This window comes from Ctenocephalides felis, unplaced genomic scaffold (genome assembly GCF_003426905.1).
Source record: "Ctenocephalides felis isolate EL2017-DRISC unplaced genomic scaffold, ASM342690v1 CF-g0.4_SCAFFOLD_03571, whole genome shotgun sequence".
Classification (NCBI taxonomy): domain Eukaryota; kingdom Metazoa; phylum Arthropoda; class Insecta; order Siphonaptera; family Pulicidae; genus Ctenocephalides; species Ctenocephalides felis.
Genome location: NW_020539725.1, coordinates 23,556,061 through 23,574,935, shown reverse-complemented (window position 1 = coordinate 23,574,935; position 18,875 = coordinate 23,556,061). Strand labels below are relative to the sequence as shown.

Below are 18,875 nucleotides of genomic sequence, written 5' to 3'. Positions count from 1 at the left end.
TCTATTAAAATTAGAAATATTTAATATCCTCGAATGTTTCGTTACGGTACGGGAAGTTTCAGCCGCTAGTTTATCTATGATTATGTCCAATCCATTTATACTTGTTTATCTATGGTCCAATCGATTCGTTAAACGGCTGATTTGACAGCGAAGAAAAACGGTTTTTTGAGTCAACACGTCAACACCGCATTGTGTTATGAAAGATATATATTTTAGGTTAGGAATATTAGTTTGCACGTGTTTGTCAATATAATTATTTAAATTTGGTTAAAAATGGGTAAAAATAATAGACATAAAAAGCTGTTAAAATCAGAACGTGCAAAAGTTAAACTTAAAGGAAAAACCTTACCAAAAGGAACAAATGTAACTAATACAACTTTCAAAGTACGGAAAATAATAATTGGAGAGCAGTTAAAAAATGTTGGAGTGAACAAAGTTGATATCGCCACGCAAATCAAAGTTAGTATTTGTATCATTATTTGTGAGCTTAATTTAATATTAATTAATCTATAAATAATTTATTATAGGATTGCTTGTCCAAGCTCCGACATCACAACCATAAAATTTGCATGGGATCATTAAATAATCTGAAATGTATTTTAACCAAATATTCTGTTGACATCATAGATAATCAGTTTAGTCCAATTTTGAAAAAATTTATCTAGTCTCTCGACAAATGAAGAAAAGGATGTACGAAGAGAATCGTTTACTGTGCTTCAAGCATTATTGAGACCTGTATGTGATGTCAATTCAAGTACTGATTCGTAATATTGGCTTAACAGTAATAATAGTCTGATCTGGTTTTGATTATATTTCATATTTAAATATACAAAACAAAGTAAATAATTTAAATAAGTAATGTTAATGTTAATGGCAAAATCAATTAACCAGCAAAATGATACTCACATTTTTTGTGATTTATAAATTGTTCTTTTCGATGATTAGAAATTTGACTCAATATTAAATCATATACATAAATAAATAGTTTATGTATATTCATAAAACACATTTGAGTTTTCAGTGGAGTATTTTATTGGATGTTCAAAATACAACACTATTTTGTTTCACTTTTTGATGTTGTATTTGTGCTTCAAATGCAATATCTCAATTTTAATTTTAATAAGACAATTGTAATCAATAATTTAAATTTGATTATTTTTTCAGATAGTTGACAAAGATAGCAGAGTGTTAATGCCATATTATGATGTATTATCTTCTTATTTATGTTGTGCAATGACACATATTGATCCAAGAATACAAAATGATTCCTTATTGTTTTTTGGATGTATTATTGAAATTGGTTCCTTCAATAGTAACCAATAACTATTCTAGGATAATGGATAATTTTTTAGACATGATATCTAAGTTACGCATTGAATCGAAATCTGAACGATCACTAACATTAAATTTAAATTCAAAAATTTCTACTATAAAATGGAGAGTAAATGTATTGCAAAAGCTGCAACTTATGTTACAAGTGTTAGTAGACTTCATGAGGAACAATAGTGGCATTGAAAAGTAAGTTTTATTATTTTGATATTGAATTTTCATTATAAATTGTTTATGCAGTTTAAAAATGCAATAGAAAGTTATTTATATATTGTTTAGATATATTTTTTTCTGTTGACTGGAAGTATCACTAATTTAGATTTTGCTTTATATGTAAGTTTTTTTTTAAAAAAAATCTGCTATCTATTTTTACTGAGTTGCAAATGATAAGATGAATAGCATAGTAAATTCAAAATAATATTATATATTACCAAACCATCTTATATCATTATATTGTTCATATCTTATTTCAAATTTTTTATACCATACTTCCTTCATTTCAAACATAATTCAATTTTAGGGGAAATCAGGATATAGAAGTTACACAAAATTATTCATTCAGAGAAACAATACCTGTCTACTTAGGAGTTTATGATGATCACAATTTAAAAATAAATGGACTAGGACTTTTTTCTGGATCAAATAAAAATTTTAATGCATCTTTGACCCAAGAAATGATTTTAAAAGTAAAATAGTAACATTGATGCCATTATTATTTGAAACATGGTTAGAAGTAAAATTAAACAGCATCAAAGGTTCTTCTGGTTGCTATATTTTAAATAATGAGAGCATGGCATTACTTACCTCTATTATGGAAATTATGATCTCTTTACGATTCTTTGTTCAAATTCAAGCAGATGAAGAAAATAGTAGTACCGATTGGTTTTACAAAAAATATAGAAAAGATTTTATTAACTATATAGTTGACGGATTTCCATATTCCGGAAATCGAAATTTGAGCAAAAATTTCCAGCTTCCAGATATAGTGATTGCTTGATTCAAAATATAACATCTGTTACATGTTTGTTCTTTTCTGTAAAGACTGTAATTTAAAACAAAAACATCAATATTCAACTATATTAAATTATGTTACTAGTAAGTATCATACATTTTATTGTTTGTAAAGAATGTAGATTTTTATCCAATTTTGAATTTATAGATTCTTTATTCAAAATTTGTACTCGAAATGAGGATTATAATATTTATCAAGTGTTAGAAGACATGTTGTTATGCATTTTTTTTGAAATGGGAGCAAAAAGCTACAAAAATGGAATATCTTTGGAAAGTTTATTGGATTCTCTCATTCAATTATTTTATGGTGAAATAACACATATGTGAGAAAAATCATTTTTAAAATATTATGTAGGATATCACAAGACACAGAACTTCAACATTTGCATAAGTAAGCATGTACATAGTTTATAAAGAAATTGTTTCAAATAATTTTTTGTCCTAATTTCATTTATGCATTTTATTTTTAGGTCTTCTAAATATTTGTCTTGGATACAAAGTTTGTCTTATAATGTTTACCTATATGTGTGCAATTTAAATCTTACTTTAGAAGAAGTTCAATTTCTAATCATGCTCTCAAGACATAATAATATAGAATTTTTAGAAAGTGTGCTATCGGAACTTCCTAGAATTTTAGGTGAGAATTTTAAAAATAAGCTTTAGTTTGTAAAATTGCTAACCTTTATAAATGAAAGAAGAAATATGTTCTTATGTTGAATGTTATTTAATGTTTTGTCACATGCACATAATATGCTTTGTGATGGAATAATATTTTAACCTGAGTTTTTTTTTATTATCTGCCTATACTAAACTGTGTACTTAAACAAATATTTTAAAGATTATATATTTATAATATTCTTGTGATATGGACTTGTTAAATACCACCTTTTCAAACAATGGTAATTTTCATAGTGAATTCAGTTTACAGTTCTCATTGTGCATTCATTATATATTTAGAAAAAAAAAAAGATGAAATAGTTGTGTAAATATGATGAAACATATATAAATATAATTATTAATTTATATAAAAATTATTTTCAGATACAATAACACATTGTACAGATACACAATTTATTAGTACAGTCATAAACATTCTCTACTATGTACCTGGTTTAACAGCTAATGATATAAATCTTATTAAAAATGCTGTGGACAAATGTGATATACCGGCTGCAGACAAGAACTACATGAAAACAATATTAAGTGGATTTAACACATATTAAGATTCAAAATGATGATTTATTCTATAAAATATGTATCATAAAATGATCTTAAGACTCATAATTTGTATATAACAAGAACAAAATCTATAACAAACAAAACATTTTTTAATATATTTAGAATAATTAAATGTGACTTGAATCATTTAGAAAGATTAGTAATTGCTCATGGTTTTGAAGAGACTGTAAAAAAATTGAAAAGAATAATATATTTTCTAAAAGTGATAGAAAGCAAATCTTGTATATCATTTAAACAAAATGAATAAGATATAAAAAAAATTTCAGAACACAAACTATTCTATGCATTTCATCTCAATCAAGGTGTTCTTATGAATGAATATGATTATATTACATTTATTATTTTGCAATTTGTTTATATCTACTGATTATGACATAAAATTGTATGTCAAACTGTATGACAATAAAGGCCCTAGCCCTAAACAGTAATTGATTTCAATAAAATGAAATCATAGACCTTATACAATACATTATGAAATTGTATAAGGTCTATGAATGAAATGCATAATATAATCATTGTTATATTCATATGATAGACTCATAAATTGTTTGATGTAACTGCATTGTGGATTTGAAATACAAGTTTCAAATGAATATAAATATAATCATAACATATAAAATAGTTGTAGAAGTAAATGAAATACAATTTAAAATAGAAAGTGGTACTACGTCGCTTGGTTGCTATTAATATCAATTTATCATTTTTATTTTTATGGGTTATCTGTCAGATCTGACGAACTTACAGATGACGTTACAAATCTAAGTTTGCATGTGTTTGTGTTGTGTAGGAAAAGAAGACGATTGAATTTGACATTTGCAAAAGAAATATCAAAAGTATTCAGGATAATCAGAAATATCTCACTATTAAATGTAGTATTTCAGGAATATAAAGGCATTAAAATGACCGATGTAAATATAGACGTTTCTGGTGAAATGCAATCGCCTCCAGAACCAAAATCTGGATTTCCTAGGTGAGATTTGTGCCAAAATCCTTTCTATAAATTCATGTCATTGTTCTAGATTTTTATATTGAATTTATTTATTATATTGTAAACAATCTGTATACTATTAATTGTTGAAACCAATTAGTATTTAGAATATAAGAAAGTATTTAAAATTTGCCCACTACAAACAAATCAATAGTATGAATATGTAAACATAACAAAATGTATTTATACTGTTTTTCCAATTGCCCTAATACTATATTGAATATTGAGAGAACTGTATTTATTTAATGTTAATTTTATCTATATTCAGTTATATTTTTATTATAAAAAAACTATACATTATAATTTATGTCAATTCTGGTTCTTCTGTGATTTAGATATAACATTCTAATATTAATATTATTACTTAGTTATATTTCTAGACATCTATTCAATACTTACATTAATTACTTATTTTAGTTTGTCGCAAATACAATCTCAGTTAGGACGAGTTCCAAATGTGACAGAATTCATTGCGCAGAGAAGACAAAATATTAGATCATGGAGTGAATTTGCTCAGACATCAAATTTTAAAGCTCCAGCTTCTTTGCCACGATTGAGCAAAAGAATAGTACGAAATATACAACATTTTCAAAGCAATTATTTGTTTGTCTTTATTGGTCTATTTCTTTATTGTCTGTAAGTATAATTTGTAGTTGCTGTTTATATATCATTTATCACTATGAAAGAATGAAATCTTTCATCTAGTTAAACAATTTTTTAACAAAAGATTCATCATATAGTAACAACATTCTAAGAATTATGTACTCTTCTCCATAACTTTTTTAAAGTTTATTGTATTTATTATTGATGAATTTTTATAATTTGATTATAAATTCATTTCTTTAGGATAACATCTCCTTTGTTGTTGTTGGTTCTGGCCGGAGTAGCATTTGCTTATTATAAATCAAATCAGCAAATGTTCATATGTCAATAATGGGTCGAGAATTAACACCAACACAGCAATGTGTGGCTGTAGCAGCTGCCTCTTTACCTGTTCTATATATAGCAGGAGCTGGTGCTGCAGCTTTCTGGGTTATCGGTAATTTAAAAATTCTTTGTAAATCTTTGTTTAAATTTATTCTTTCATCATTTAGATTATTTTGTGATGCAGATATATATATATATATATATATATATATATATATATTTATAACTTGTCTAGAATCTAGAAGATAAGAATGCATCTCTGTGCATATAATCGACACATGGGTTTTGTGTACTGATTTGTTTCCCAAGAAGCATCAGACTCCAGCGTGTATATATATATATATATATATATATATATATATATAAAGTTAAATATTTTGCAAAACTTTATAATTTTACAGTTTTTACAATTAATTTTAATTTTCAGGAGCGTCCATGTTTGTAATATCTCTTCATGCCGCTTTTTACAATATTGATGCAATAGTCACAGAAGATTCTGAAGATCAGTTTGCTTTACTAGAAGAAGTTTAAGTGCCTTTTTGTATATAATAATACTGCATACATACTTAGCATATTAGAATATTAACTATTATTACATATCAATAATTCTTGAAGTACTTTGAATTTCATTGAATGGAAAGAAGATGATTCCTTGCTGGGCGAGGGTTATTTTTAAATAAAAAATATGTGAATTTTGATCTGCTAACTATAGCCTTTATATATGTTAAGTTTATATCAAGTTTATTCATACTATGAAATTATGTTTGCTGTTCGGCATTCAAGCAAATATATCTAACAACATGATATACTAAAAAAAATTCTGTTTTTTTCTAGTTTCTCTGGCAAATTTAAATTGATTTTTGTAAATTAATTTTTAAAAGGGTTTAAAAGGATATTAATGAACTTATTTACTGAACCTTTGATTATTTTAGTATAACTAATATGTCCTTGATAAAGGTTCCAAGTTGTCACAGAATCAAGCGAGGTTTGCACATACAACTATGAAATGTATGAATTTATAGCAATAAATATTGGATTGATTTCAAATAATATAAAAGGTGCCAGTAATATAAATAACACATATTAAATATGAATTTTTAAAAATTATTTCATCATTTTAATTATATGCAGAAATTTTACATTGTGATTAATGGCAAATATAAAACATATTTTTAATATAAAATATTTATAAATAAACTGTATTGAAACTTATTTTATTCCTGTTTTTGTTACAAAATTAGATATTATCATTATCCTCAAAATTTCATGCAGAGCCTTTTTATTTGTTTCCATAAAGAACATTGTATAATAATATGATATATGAAAGTTTCGTAAATTCGTATTTAAATATTTAACGCTTTTTCGTCCATATCGACAATCGGCCAATAGGAATCGCTCTTCTATGATTGCATATGAGTTTTTGCAATGGAGTAGTGGATTCTGGCTGCCGATTGGTTGTTGTGTCAACAGGTGCTTTTTAAGCATCTCACCCGCCATAACGAGTACGATGTGAAAAATTTGTGATGCTAGTTTATGATGTTATAAAAAATAAGTTCTCAGTAAGTGATAAATATTTTTATGTTTTTGTTATTTTTGTAAGTGAACTAGAATCATGGATTGTGCACAAAAGTTAAATTTTGACAATTGTGATCGTTATTCCGCTTGGAATTCGACTTTAGTATCTGTTGAAAGTTGCTGCGAAATGAGTGACAGCTTTAATTCGTCTAGTGATTGTTTAAGTCCTCCTGCTGGCGGAATTAAAGCTAGAAAATTGGATTTTTCGGATAATGCAGATTCGACACCAGAAGAGCCTTCATCGGCTCCTTTCAGCCCCCCTTACAGACGAGTACGAGCCTTAAGGTAAATGATTTAATTGAAAAGTGACCTGTCTTGTCGCAAACACTATTAGATTTTGCTTTGAGCAAAATATACGGCTTATAAAGATTATGTCCGTAAAAATTCATTTTGTACATTGTTCTAATTAGATTGGTTTGTTTACAAATATGAATTTCAATATATTTTTTTCTAGCATTTGTATGTGTGTATAATATTTTGTGTATACAACAAAATATTAAAGGTATTTTCAATGTAAGTGAATCTAATAGTTGCACTCCCATGGGATTAAAATTAATGCACGACATCACAGATTTTATTTTAAAATTAAGACAGTAAAGGGTTTTAGTAGTACACTTATAAAGCTAGTATTATAAACAAAAAAGCTTCAAGGGATATTCACTATCTAACAAAAATTATGATTCTTGTTTGAAGTGCTTATGTCTTAATTCTTATCATTACAGCTTACTATTTTGAAATACTTCTGACAATTATATATTTAGAGCACATCTTTGAGGTTTTTGTTTATGAAAATGTAACATATAATTTTTATCATCATACAATAGTTTGAAATCTTTTTTATTATAAACTTCCTGCTGACATATCTATATCTATTGATTATTCTTTTAGATTATTTGATAGTCCTGCAACGCCAAAGACATTACTTGAGAAATGTAGTAGCACTCCAGCACCAAGATGTCGAATTATTAATACAACAATCAATTCTGCAAATAAATCTATATTATCTAGTTCTAATACAGCAGAAAGACCTAGAGCTGTTGCTAGTAACTTCAAAAATGAACTTCGTCCTCATGCCAATGTTAATCCATTTACTCCCAATGGTAAGATTATGCTCAAATCTTAAACTTTAAAACAAATATAATATATAATAATATAATTATTCTTAAATAATTCAAGTAAAATTATTAGATTGATATTGATAAATATATTTTGGTTGAATTTGTAAAAACTATTTTGAATATGTATAATTTTTACTGATGGTTTCATGCTCGACTAAATGCATGGCTTAATTCAGAGAAACTATTTTGTATATTTATAATTTATAATTCTTGTACTTGCAATTGAATATTTATGATGTCATAGATTTGCTCTAGCAATTGTAATTATATATTTTAGGTATGCTTATGCACTCAAAAAAACGAACAAGGTCAAAAAGATCATTGCATGGTTCACCTGTTTTAAAAGTTACACCGTTAGATTTAAATGCTGAAGATGTAAGTGACGAAGAATTTGAACAACCTCTAAAACGTGTAGCTCTACAAGTAAGTTTTTTTTTTTTTTTGATTAATAATCTAAAAATTCGATTACTGATTGAGTTTATATGCTAATAAACTTTTCAAATGATATTCTAATTTTAGAGTTGTTTCTTCATAATTTCTATATTTAAATATAAAATTAGTATTATATATGACTCAAAATTTTTAATTTTATTTAATTATTTTAATATTGACATGATTCGTGCAATAGGAATGACAAATTTAACATACCTAAATTCAATAGTCAGTAATAATTAATTGTACCTTGAGAAAGTATACAACTTTGCCTTTGAACTTTCTTTCAAGTAATTTAATGAAATATAATTGGGAACATATTTTATTTATCCTTAAAATTGATGACACATCAACCCATTGACAGGATGAATGTTTTAATTCTTTGTATAACATTTTAGGATAGCAATATATCGAGATACCATGAAGAGTTTTTGGAATTAGGAATATTAGGCACTGGTGAATTCGGGTCTGTTTATCGATGTCTAAACAGATTGGATGGATGTATTTATGCTGTGAAGAAAAGCATTAAACCAGTCGCTGGTAGTGCTAATGAGTAAGATTATTATATAATTGTTTATATAATTATACACAAACACACATCTATATATATATTATATATATATATTGTGTAAAATTAATAGAAAACACTTCTTATTAACCTCATTTGGTTTTATCATTTACTATATATTTTTCAGATATTTTCATAATTTTTTTTTTAATTTATAGACAAACAGCTCTGAATGAAGTTTATGCTCACGCCGTTCTTGGCAAACATCAACATGTTGTAAGATACTATAGCGCATGGGCTGAAGATAATCGAATGGTTATTCAGAACGAGTACTGTAATGGTGGCAGTTTAGAAGATGTTATACGTGAACAGCCTTTGTCGGAAGCAGAACTTCGAACTTTATTACTTCATACAGCTGAAGGTTTAAGGTAATTCTTATTATAATACTGATGTTTTTGTATATTTCTAAACTCAATCAATATAGTACTTATTTAGGGTTTATGACATTAGTGACAATAAGTATGAAAAAAAAATTTAGTGTTGCAAAATTCTTTTGGAGGAATTTTATATTCTTTAGTTTGATGATTTATATATTATTGTTATATAATATTTCTATAACCAATTGTAGGTATATACATTCAATGCAACTTGTACATATGGATATAAAACCAGGAAATATTTTTATATCAAAGGAACAACGTCTTTTACCCTTGAATTATGATTCAGCTGATGATGGTTTTGAAGAACTTGAAGAAGGCGCTGAAGAAGTTACATACAAAATCGGTTAGCATTCATATTTTAATTTTGTTTGATCCTATAATTGAAGCAATAATATTTAGCATTGCATGAAATTTTTACTTAAACTCTGGAAAATATTAGTATTTTTTCTTTTATTCTTAAGCAATATATTTTATTGAACATTATAGGTGATTTGGGTCATGTAACATCACTTGCAAATCCTCAAGTTGAAGAAGGAGACTGCAGATATTTGACGCGTGAGATTCTAAATGAAGATTTTAAGCATTTGACGAAATCAGATATTTTTGCTTTAGGTTAGTTGATAATAGTAAATTTATAATATATAATATATATATATATATATATATATATATATACATCGAAATAGCTACATAGCTGACATTTTATTTATTTATATATGTACAATGTGTGTTGAAACATTCATCATAAGCTGAAAAGTTCTAATAGGGTGATTGCTATAGTATTTTACAACATTTAATAGAGAGATTGACATAGTAAATGGATTAATAGTAAATAATATATATTATATATATAATGTTAAAATTTGCAGGATTGACTATTTACGAAGCTGGAGGGGGTGGTCCACTGCCTAAAAATGGACCTGAATGGCATGAAATAAGAGATGGTAAAATAAAAGATCTTCTGCAGTGCAGTAAGGATTTCAATAACTTGATTAGGGTAAATAATTTTAGAATGATGGTATTCATGTAATTTGCAATTATAGCTTAACATTCTAACTATGAATTTACAAATTTAGCTAATGATACATAAAGATCCTGAAATGAGACCATCTGCTGTGAATATTATTCAACATAGAGTATTGTGTCCTTTTGGAAATAAAACAAAAGCTCAACTAAGGAGAGAACTCAATGCAGAGAAGTTGAAGAATGAATTTTTGTCAAGGCAGCTTAAGGAAGCTGCGATGTGTCTTCAAACGATGGCTCCTGCAATCATGCACAATAAAGACAAAAAGACAAAAGGATTGAATAATTCAAGGCTCTTGAGATCGTCCGCTCTGAAATCCCTTGCTAATAACAATGAAAGAATTATTGGCAAGAAAGTAAATAGGTCTCACAGTACAACTAATTTTTAATATAAAAATCAGTTAATTTTGTGATATTCACTTCCATAATAATCTTTATATTTTTTCTAAATTATATTAGTCATTGAAATAAATATATTATACATGTTTGTAGCATTGTGACTAATGTTTCTGCCTATTTTAAAAATATGTTAGAAGTACGTATGCATGTTCACTAGCTATTTAACATGTTATTGGTCTCTCGGATGGACCAATTCTTTCACACAGTAAATCTAACAAAAATTAAAAAATGGCTTTTTGGGGTTATTTTTGTGATATTACTTCATAAGAACAGAATTTTTGTGAGAATTATATTCAAAATGCTTTGAAAATTTATAAATATCTTACTACCTATAATATTTTTATCTAATGACATTATATTGAACTTTATTCATTGTAGCTGGAATGATATTGATATAACAGATTTATTTTTATTTGTGTTTAAGTTATTTTATACTGTGCCTTGTTTTAACAGTATTGTAGGCATTATTGTTTAAGTCACTAACATATTGCTGCTTGTATCTATGGTAGTACTTTTGAAAATAATTATATAAAATTGATTTTAAACTAATTCAAACTCATAAATGTTAACCAGTGAATTATAATGGATTGCTGCATTAACTTTGCAATAAATATTTTATTATAATTCAGTTATTAGTGCCAATAGAATTTTTGTTGCATTGTGTAGTTCATAAGATATATTATTAATAAGTTTTTAAATGTGATATAAACCTAGCTTGAAAACCATTGCTCGAATTTAAAAATATTTTGGTATAACAATATTCATACTGAAGAATTTGTTTTACATGGACAATTTAAAATGTATTAAATTCACATGTTTTTAACTATGACTTGATTAATGTTTTCATTACTTTTTTGTATTTCCTCTTATGTCCATAAACAAGTTATTTTTAAGCTATATCAATTATATTTCTATATATTAAGACGATTTTGTTATAACATTTAGGTGTAAATATATGTATAACCAAAAATAAACAAATGAATTCTTTTTAAGTGATTGTTTAAATGTTTTTAATTAAGTTGAAGCACTCTGTTTCATTTATTAAATGTCATGTAAATTGGAGATAATTCGCTTGTAAAGTCTAATTTGTTCTGATCAATAATAAATTAGATTTATTTGATGTAAATAGTAGATTCCGCAGTTGACAAGTAAGTCCTGTTATGGAATAAATAAAAGGATTACTTAAATAATTGCAAAAAATAGTATTTTGTTAGACATATTAATTAGAAATTATTATTTTAAAAAATAAACTGTTAAATATCCAATATTTAGTTAAATTTTTAAAATATCGATAAAAGATATAACCAATCATTTATCTAAAATTTTACTGTTTTATATCCTCCTAATGTGTTTCATTAAAAATTATTGTATATTATAATACATAATAATTTTTAAGGAAACACATTAGGGTAAGGGGTAAACATTAGTAAATATATTCACTATGTATTTGCCTATATAAAATAACTTATATATATAAATAATATATAATAATTTTTATATATAGAAATATATATGTTGAGGCCATTGAGTATATTTCTAAGCCGGCCACAGACTATAACTTTTTATTAATTTATGTTTACAGCATCAGAAGAGAATTCAAAGTGTTCAGAGGGCTAATTTAATAACTTTTAATTGTCGATAACTTCATAAACTTGTATTATGATTTGCTACAAAGTAAAATAAAACGGGATATGTGCTGCCACACGCGCCAACGAATGAACTTGCCGACATGAATAAATGCGCAATTAAAATAATGAAAAGTGCTCATGCCTACTCGCTACCATCTGTCAAGTTGCGCAAAAAACACCCCCAGACGCTAGAGAATACATGCACAAGTCGCAGGTTGCGCAGTATACATTTACGTCTGTGGCCGGCTTAAGTGTACTATGATTAACTATATTTAATGAAATTATAAATTCATTGTAAATTGTAAAGAAATCATAAAGGCCATGATTCGCTAAGGATATGTAGGATTGCAATTCAATGATTTCAAGCATTTTGATTGGTATAAATTAGCAAGCATAAGCATTTAAAATAAATTTTGCTGCCATTCAAAATTTTGAATTAAGCAGTTAACTAAATTATTCCATAGTTGGTCCTGGTTGACCAGGTTTATGGTCCTTACTTTTACTCCCTCATCTATGATCCGGTCTACAGAACATAAAAATTTGCTACATATTTATTTCGTCAGTTTAATTAATTTCGATAGTAGTTTTATTATTTATGTTTTTCATCTTTTATTTATAGTAGTTACTACTTAGGGTTACTACTAGTTAGTACTAGTAGCGCGTCAATCGTTCCGAATGACAGATGAATCCGCGTACAGTGTTTATTTCATTTATTTCATCGACGTCTATGCATTCGTTTAAACGCGTATTTGAGCTCGGATTGCGTTTCTGATTCTATTGTTAATTGTCATTCTGTTCAAAATGGCTGTAGCAACGTCTTCGTCAAGCGTTAGTGAATATTTATCACATAAACAATCGTCCTCTGATAAGGCAATAGCTGCTGAGTGGGCACAATTAGAAGAATATTATAATAAAAAGTAATGTATTTTACATACACCACATTTTTTCCATACCGGTGTTGAATGTGATTTGGTAAATTTTCATTACATTTCATTTTTTCACAGATTATGGCATCAACTAACATTGAAATTAGAACGATTTGTAAAAAATCCAGAACTTTGCAAGGGGGAGAACTTAGTGCAAGTCTATCAAAATTTCATAACCTCGTTTGAAAATAAGTAATAACAATCATCAACCAGTGCAATATTATAAAAATAACTTTTTTTTTTTGTTTTATGTAGTATATTTTTTGTAGAATCAACCCTCTGTCTCTAGTTGAGATTTTGGCTATAGTTGTGCAACAGATAGCTGATAAAAGAGAAGCTATAAGTTTTCTTGAAAAACTTGCTGAAAAGGTTAAAAATAATACAGAGGCACATGCATTATGCCAGGTGAGAATTATAATTATCATAATGGTTATTCTAAACATTGTAAGTGTAAATATCGGCACATTAAACATAGATTGGATATAAAAACTAAACTCACATTTTAATTTGTTCAAATTTTGATATCTTTCTTATAAATATATGTTAAGCCCAGTGTTGACTGTGTTCTATTGAGTCTAGTGGTTAATATTAATATTAGTAAAAAAAATGTCTTGAACCAACTACACTAATTTTTAATATTTTGTTTCTAAAAATCAACTTTTTTTTTTTATTAAAGTTATAACCCCATTTAAATTTAAAGTAACTTGCTCTATTTGGTAAAAAATCATTTAAAAATATTTATTTATTATAATTCATATGCAAACAAGTGATTAAGAGTTAAGTTATAATATAATGATCTTTAATTGCAATACTAAATATTGTAATTTATAATAGGTGCTTCGTGGTCAAATAGCATTAGAACATTTGGAAGATTATGTGACAACAAAGCAGATAATAACATCATTAAAAGATACATTAGAAGACTCGGGTAGTGTAACTTCAGTACATGGACGATATTACCAATTAGCCGCACAATATTATAGGTATATACAGAATATTTTGGCATTGAAGATAATAGCTATTCAATATTATTTTATTCATTTTATATTATCCTTATATTACATTATCACAGAATTTATATCATTTTGCTGATCAGCATACTATCCTTTATTGTTTATTATATTAACTAAATATAGCTTCATGTTACTTGATATTCATGTTTACGTGGCTTTATCAAAGTTTGAATTCAAATTAAAAATATCTGTGGGCATCTTGGCCGGTTATTGTGTTTAGAAATTAGGAAGTTCCTGCAATTGAACTTCAGGCACAATACAATATAAAATTTAATTTATATGAATATTTTTAGAGTTCAAGCTCAGCATGGAGACTATTATAGAGCAGCATTGAGATATCTAGGATGCATTGATATAAGCGAACTTTCTGCTGAAGAACAGCACAAACAGGCATACTTTTTAGGGCTTGCTGCTCTTCTTGGAGATGGTGTTTATAATCTAGGAGAATTGGTAAGAACATTGTTTTGTTGCATTATATAAATAGAGCTATAAATTATATAGTATATCTTTTTTGTTTTTATAGTTGGCCCATCCAATACTTCAATCTCTTAAAGATACAGAAAATTCTTGGATGATTGATCTTCTAAATGCCTTTAACAGAGGAGATATTGCAGTGTAAGTTAAGAGCATTTACTGGAAATAATAGTATTTATTTTATTATCTTTAGATACTAAAAATAAATCTAAAAACATAGGGTCAGTGATATAATTTATGTACTTAAAGATGTGACTTTGAATTTTTTTTTTGTGAATGAATACTTTGGCAGGTTTTTTCCTATTGACTTACAAAACTGAATGTTTAACAAATATTGAAAATTTTCAATTAATGAAGTTCATTAATGTTAAAAAACTAGTTTTTTACAATAACTTTCATAAATCGAACTACATATTTATTCTATAAATACTTCAAATTACATAATTATCAGATCTTAAAATTATCTATGCAATTATTTTATTTATGAATCTAGATACGAAAACATGCGTCCAAAATGGACAAAAATCACTGACTTGGTAGTAAATGAAATAGCACTCAGGCAGAAAATTTCTCTTCTTTGTCTCATGGAGGTAGTAGCACTCAAATATTAATAATTGGTTAATTGTATTAGTTAAAATTAACTAAAAGTTTGTGTAGATGACTTTCAAGAGGGCTGCTAACAACAGGCAGCTTAAATTTGAAGATATTGCCATGGAAACTAGATTACCTGTTGATGAAGTAGAATTTTTGGTCATGAAAGCATTAGCTCAAGGATTAGTTAAAGGCGCTATTGATCAGGTGAATAGAAATTCAATTCAAAATAATGTTAATAATAGGAGTTATATGTATTCTTACATTTCATATAAACAATAACAAAATTGACGCATTTTACTCATCAAAATAGAATTTGAATAAATATGCTTTTCAACCCTATGTAATTTAATCAAAATATTTAAATCTTATCCAATATTTGAACATATGTATGAGAAAGCCATCAAAAATTCTTATTTTTAAATTTTTTGATGAAATCATACTACATGGATTTAAATAATACTTTGCTTAGTAGTACATGTAGTACAATAAAAGTTGCAGAAAAAACATTGGTACCTCTGCATTTAACATACTTTATATATCACATTTGTGAGCTGTGAAGAAATATTAAAATAATTTGGTTCGTTTAATTTGAAGATAATATTATTTAAATAAAAATGGTATATGGTCCTATTATAGGTAGCATATTGATTTGATTTGTTGTTTGTATTTGTATTCCTGTGTATACTAATAAATATTCAAAACTATTTATTATGGGTTATTAAATTGTAATAATTATTTTAGGTTGCTGGTGTAGTGAATATGACATGGGTTCAACCTCGAGTTTTAGATAGAACACAAATTGGAGGTATGGCAATGAATTTGGAAAACTGGTGCACACAAGTAGAAGCTATGGAAAATCTAATTGAAGTAAAGGCATCTGAAATATTAACACTTTAAATTTCTGATTCCTATATTTCTGAAAAGTTTGCTTGAAATATTTTATATGTTTAGGCTTATGTATAATTACATTATGAACAATGTTTCCATATATTATTGCTTATAAAATTTTTAGACATGTATTTGTTCAATATTTTTATATTACAATTGTATTAATTACACACAAATATATAGACACATAATAAATTTATAAAGGAATTAAAATGCATAATATAGTATACTTTTTATGTTCTCCCTGTATTGTCCAATCAATATAATAGATGATCTTTTATGGAACTATATACATTTATGGAATGACAGATTTAGATTCCATACTTATTAAAGAAAATTACAATACTACATGGTGCAGTATTGCAACTGTAATAATCTTGCATAAAATATGCAGTTATAATTTATAGTAATGAATACAAATATATTACTATAAATTCACAAAATTAAATGCTGATTGTGAAGAAAATACAATTAAATATGCATACATACACATATGTATATATATAGTCTTGAATTTGTGTTTGTATTCTTAACATTTAATCCAAATAAGAAGGTGATATTTGGATGTTATTTAGGATGTACAATTATAAATAATTTGTCAATTTTTAAAATGCATTATTTCCTGTTTTCCAGATACTATTGTTTTAATTTATATTGTTCATTTACATTCAATCACAATCATCTTCCATGCATTACAAAAAATGGTATGATGCTCATTTTCTAAATGTTTTCAGTTGACCTCACAGGTAGCTTAGAAACATATCCTGATCTTGTTTATTGGATGAGTCTGAAGAACGACTTGCTGAACACATGTTTTGTTGAATAGAAGTGACATCACTTTGTGATGCTGCCATGTCTTTGGTTGTAAGAGCATCAGAACTGCTTGATCCGGAACTTAAGACCCTTTGCTCTAGATTTCCACAGCTGTATTGAATTGGCTGATATCCATGGGAAGGTGTGTAGTTGCCAGAATAAGGCATATACATAGGAGGATTTGGAAGAGGTGTTACATCACTGATAATACTTTCACTTTCACCTAAATTCAATGCTGACATTTCATGGACCAAACTGGGGTCTCCTAAAACATAGTAACATTGTTCAGAGAAAGATGGTTTGTTGACTGTATGTCTTATATGACCCCTTCTGAGCATTAGTGATACATATTTTCTAGCATCTCGTCTATCATTTAAACCTTGGACATGAGCAAGCACCCAATCTACAACATCTGCACCAATAAAGGCATGTGGAATTGTTATTTTTAACCACAAACGATCCCTTATCTCCAGACCGCTGTCTGGTCGTGACATTACTTTTACAACTTCTGACATATCCATATTAACATTTAATTGTGATTCTGGAGATTCAGATAATTCAGGAATAGTATTTTCATGACTTATCAAAGCAGCAGTATGAGCCACCCATGCCCCAGGATCAATTGGACGCACAGGTTCTGTACGGGGTATTGTAAAATATCCTTTAGGCTGAGGGTCCCAACATTTGGCAACTACTAATTTTATAGGTACTGTTTTCTGAACAGCCTCTCGCAACACACGGACTGCTTCATCATTACTCATATTTTCGAAATTAATATCATTTACTTGAAGAATCATGTCACCTGGCTCAATACGACCATCCAATGCAACCGCACCTCCTTTCATAATGCTTCCTACATATATACCGCCATCACCTCCTGTGTTTGACTGCCCCACTATAGAAATTCCCAAAAAGTTAACAGTATCCATGTTTAAAGAAACTGTTATAATATTTAAGCTCATAGTGGAGTCAGTTATTGAAGAGTATGAGGAAGTTCGAGATAAGGTAGGGGGCCGTTTTCTTCTTCTTTGCGTTTGTCTCTTTCTGGATAATTGTAATCGACTAACACTTGAGCACTCAGTCATATCCCTATCCAAAGTTATTTCACTTTCAGTGTCAACAAGACTAGTTGCATCTAAATCACTGGACATGACCGAAGCCGCTCTATAGCAAAGAGCACCAGTTGGCTTTCGGTTGAAACCAACCCGATCTCTGCCCATTACAGAATCAGTCTCACTTGCTGGCACTTCTGAATTATTATCACTCTGGTTTGATCCTTCAGCTGTGACTAACCAGCTGACCACCCTTCCATTAAAACAAGGTAAAGGCGCCGCATCATCGGCAATCTCCTCTTTAACGACACCAAAATCATCGTCAACTGACTTAAAAAAAAATTTATAGTTTGGTTTGTTAAGAACTTGTTTGAAGTCGAGCAGAGTAACTTTGTCAGGTCCAATAGGAATTTTTACTAGGTAGGGAGTCTGTTCTTCATCTATGTGGTAGATGACTTTTGTTTCATTCATTTTTGACAGGCCACTACGCACGCAAGG

The 18,875-nt window shown here is 27.6% G+C and overlaps 6 protein-coding genes across 6 annotated transcripts; 5 read left to right on the top strand and 1 right to left on the bottom strand.

Moving 5' to 3' along the window:
• Nucleotides 1-197: 197 nt before the first annotated feature.
• On the top strand, nt 198-665 carry LOC113385820. The gene is made up of 2 exons (XM_026623650.1): nt 198-459; nt 528-665. Exons 1-2 carry the CDS (start codon nt 274-276, stop codon nt 663-665), a joined length of 324 nt encoding a protein of 107 aa, XP_026479435.1. The 5' UTR covers nt 198-273.
• Nucleotides 666-1,282: 617 nt separating this feature from the next.
• Nucleotides 1,283-2,024, top strand: LOC113385819. Its single transcript, XM_026623649.1, has 2 exons — nt 1,283-1,518; nt 1,850-2,024. The coding sequence occupies exons 1-2, from the start codon at nt 1,337-1,339 to the stop codon at nt 2,022-2,024; spliced, it is 357 nt and encodes a 118-aa protein (XP_026479434.1). The 5' UTR covers nt 1,283-1,336.
• A 2,162-nt stretch (nt 2,025-4,186) lies between these two features.
• Nucleotides 4,187-6,285, top strand: LOC113385437 (prenylated Rab acceptor protein 1-like). Its single transcript, XM_026623283.1, is given in 5 exon segments — nt 4,187-4,549; nt 4,985-5,203; nt 5,414-5,469; nt 5,472-5,606; nt 5,922-6,285. Coding segments are annotated over 5 exon segments (585 nt in total). The 5' UTR covers nt 4,187-4,478; the 3' UTR covers nt 6,026-6,285.
• Nucleotides 6,286-6,995: 710 nt separating this feature from the next.
• On the top strand, nt 6,996-11,310 carry LOC113384891 (wee1-like protein kinase). Its single transcript, XM_026622660.1, has 9 exons — nt 6,996-7,354; nt 7,958-8,169; nt 8,465-8,610; nt 9,018-9,172; nt 9,346-9,555; nt 9,756-9,910; nt 10,054-10,179; nt 10,437-10,564; nt 10,644-11,310. The coding sequence occupies exons 1-9, from the start codon at nt 7,107-7,109 to the stop codon at nt 10,977-10,979; spliced, it is 1,716 nt and encodes a 571-aa protein (XP_026478445.1). The 5' UTR covers nt 6,996-7,106; the 3' UTR covers nt 10,980-11,310.
• Nucleotides 11,311-13,418: 2,108 nt separating this feature from the next.
• Nucleotides 13,419-16,694, top strand: LOC113385024 (26S proteasome non-ATPase regulatory subunit 13-like). The gene is made up of 9 exons (XM_026622824.1): nt 13,419-13,534; nt 13,622-13,735; nt 13,813-13,948; nt 14,378-14,526; nt 14,850-15,006; nt 15,080-15,171; nt 15,524-15,620; nt 15,688-15,828; nt 16,366-16,694. Exons 1-9 carry the CDS (start codon nt 13,419-13,421, stop codon nt 16,519-16,521), a joined length of 1,158 nt encoding a protein of 385 aa, XP_026478609.1. The 3' UTR covers nt 16,522-16,694.
• Nucleotides 16,695-17,137: 443 nt separating this feature from the next.
• Nucleotides 17,138-18,875, bottom strand: LOC113384707 (segment polarity protein dishevelled-like). Its single transcript, XM_026622466.1, has one exon. It carries the CDS (start codon nt 18,846-18,848, stop codon nt 17,253-17,255), a length of 1,596 nt encoding a protein of 531 aa, XP_026478251.1. The 5' UTR covers nt 18,849-18,875; the 3' UTR covers nt 17,138-17,252.

Bases quoted from the DNA above. Each gene is read 5' to 3' on its own strand.
- LOC113385024 (XM_026622824.1), top strand. From the start codon at position 13,419: ATGGCTGTAGCAACGTCTTCGTCAAGCGTTAGTGAATATTTATCACAT. The intron at 15,007-15,079 runs GTAAGAACATTG...TTGTTTTTATAG, and splicing joins TTTATAATCTAGGAGAATTG to TTGGCCCATCCAATACTTCA. The intron at 15,621-15,687 runs GTAGTAGCACTC...AAGTTTGTGTAG, and splicing joins CTCTTCTTTGTCTCATGGAG to ATGACTTTCAAGAGGGCTGC.
- LOC113385819 (XM_026623649.1), top strand. From the start codon at position 1,337: ATGGATAATTTTTTAGACATGATATCTAAGTTACGCATTGAATCGAAA. The intron at 1,519-1,849 runs GTAAGTTTTATT...ATTCAATTTTAG, and splicing joins AACAATAGTGGCATTGAAAA to GGGAAATCAGGATATAGAAG.
- LOC113384707 (XM_026622466.1), bottom strand. From the start codon at position 18,848: ATGAATGAAACAAAAGTCATCTACCACATAGATGAAGAACAGACTCCC.
- LOC113384891 (XM_026622660.1), top strand. From the start codon at position 7,107: ATGGATTGTGCACAAAAGTTAAATTTTGACAATTGTGATCGTTATTCC. The intron at 7,355-7,957 runs GTAAATGATTTA...TTATTCTTTTAG, and splicing joins AGACGAGTACGAGCCTTAAG to ATTATTTGATAGTCCTGCAA. The intron at 8,170-8,464 runs GTAAGATTATGC...TATATATTTTAG, and splicing joins TAATCCATTTACTCCCAATG to GTATGCTTATGCACTCAAAA.
- LOC113385820 (XM_026623650.1), top strand. From the start codon at position 274: ATGGGTAAAAATAATAGACATAAAAAGCTGTTAAAATCAGAACGTGCA. The intron at 460-527 runs GTTAGTATTTGT...AATTTATTATAG, and splicing joins ATATCGCCACGCAAATCAAA to GATTGCTTGTCCAAGCTCCG.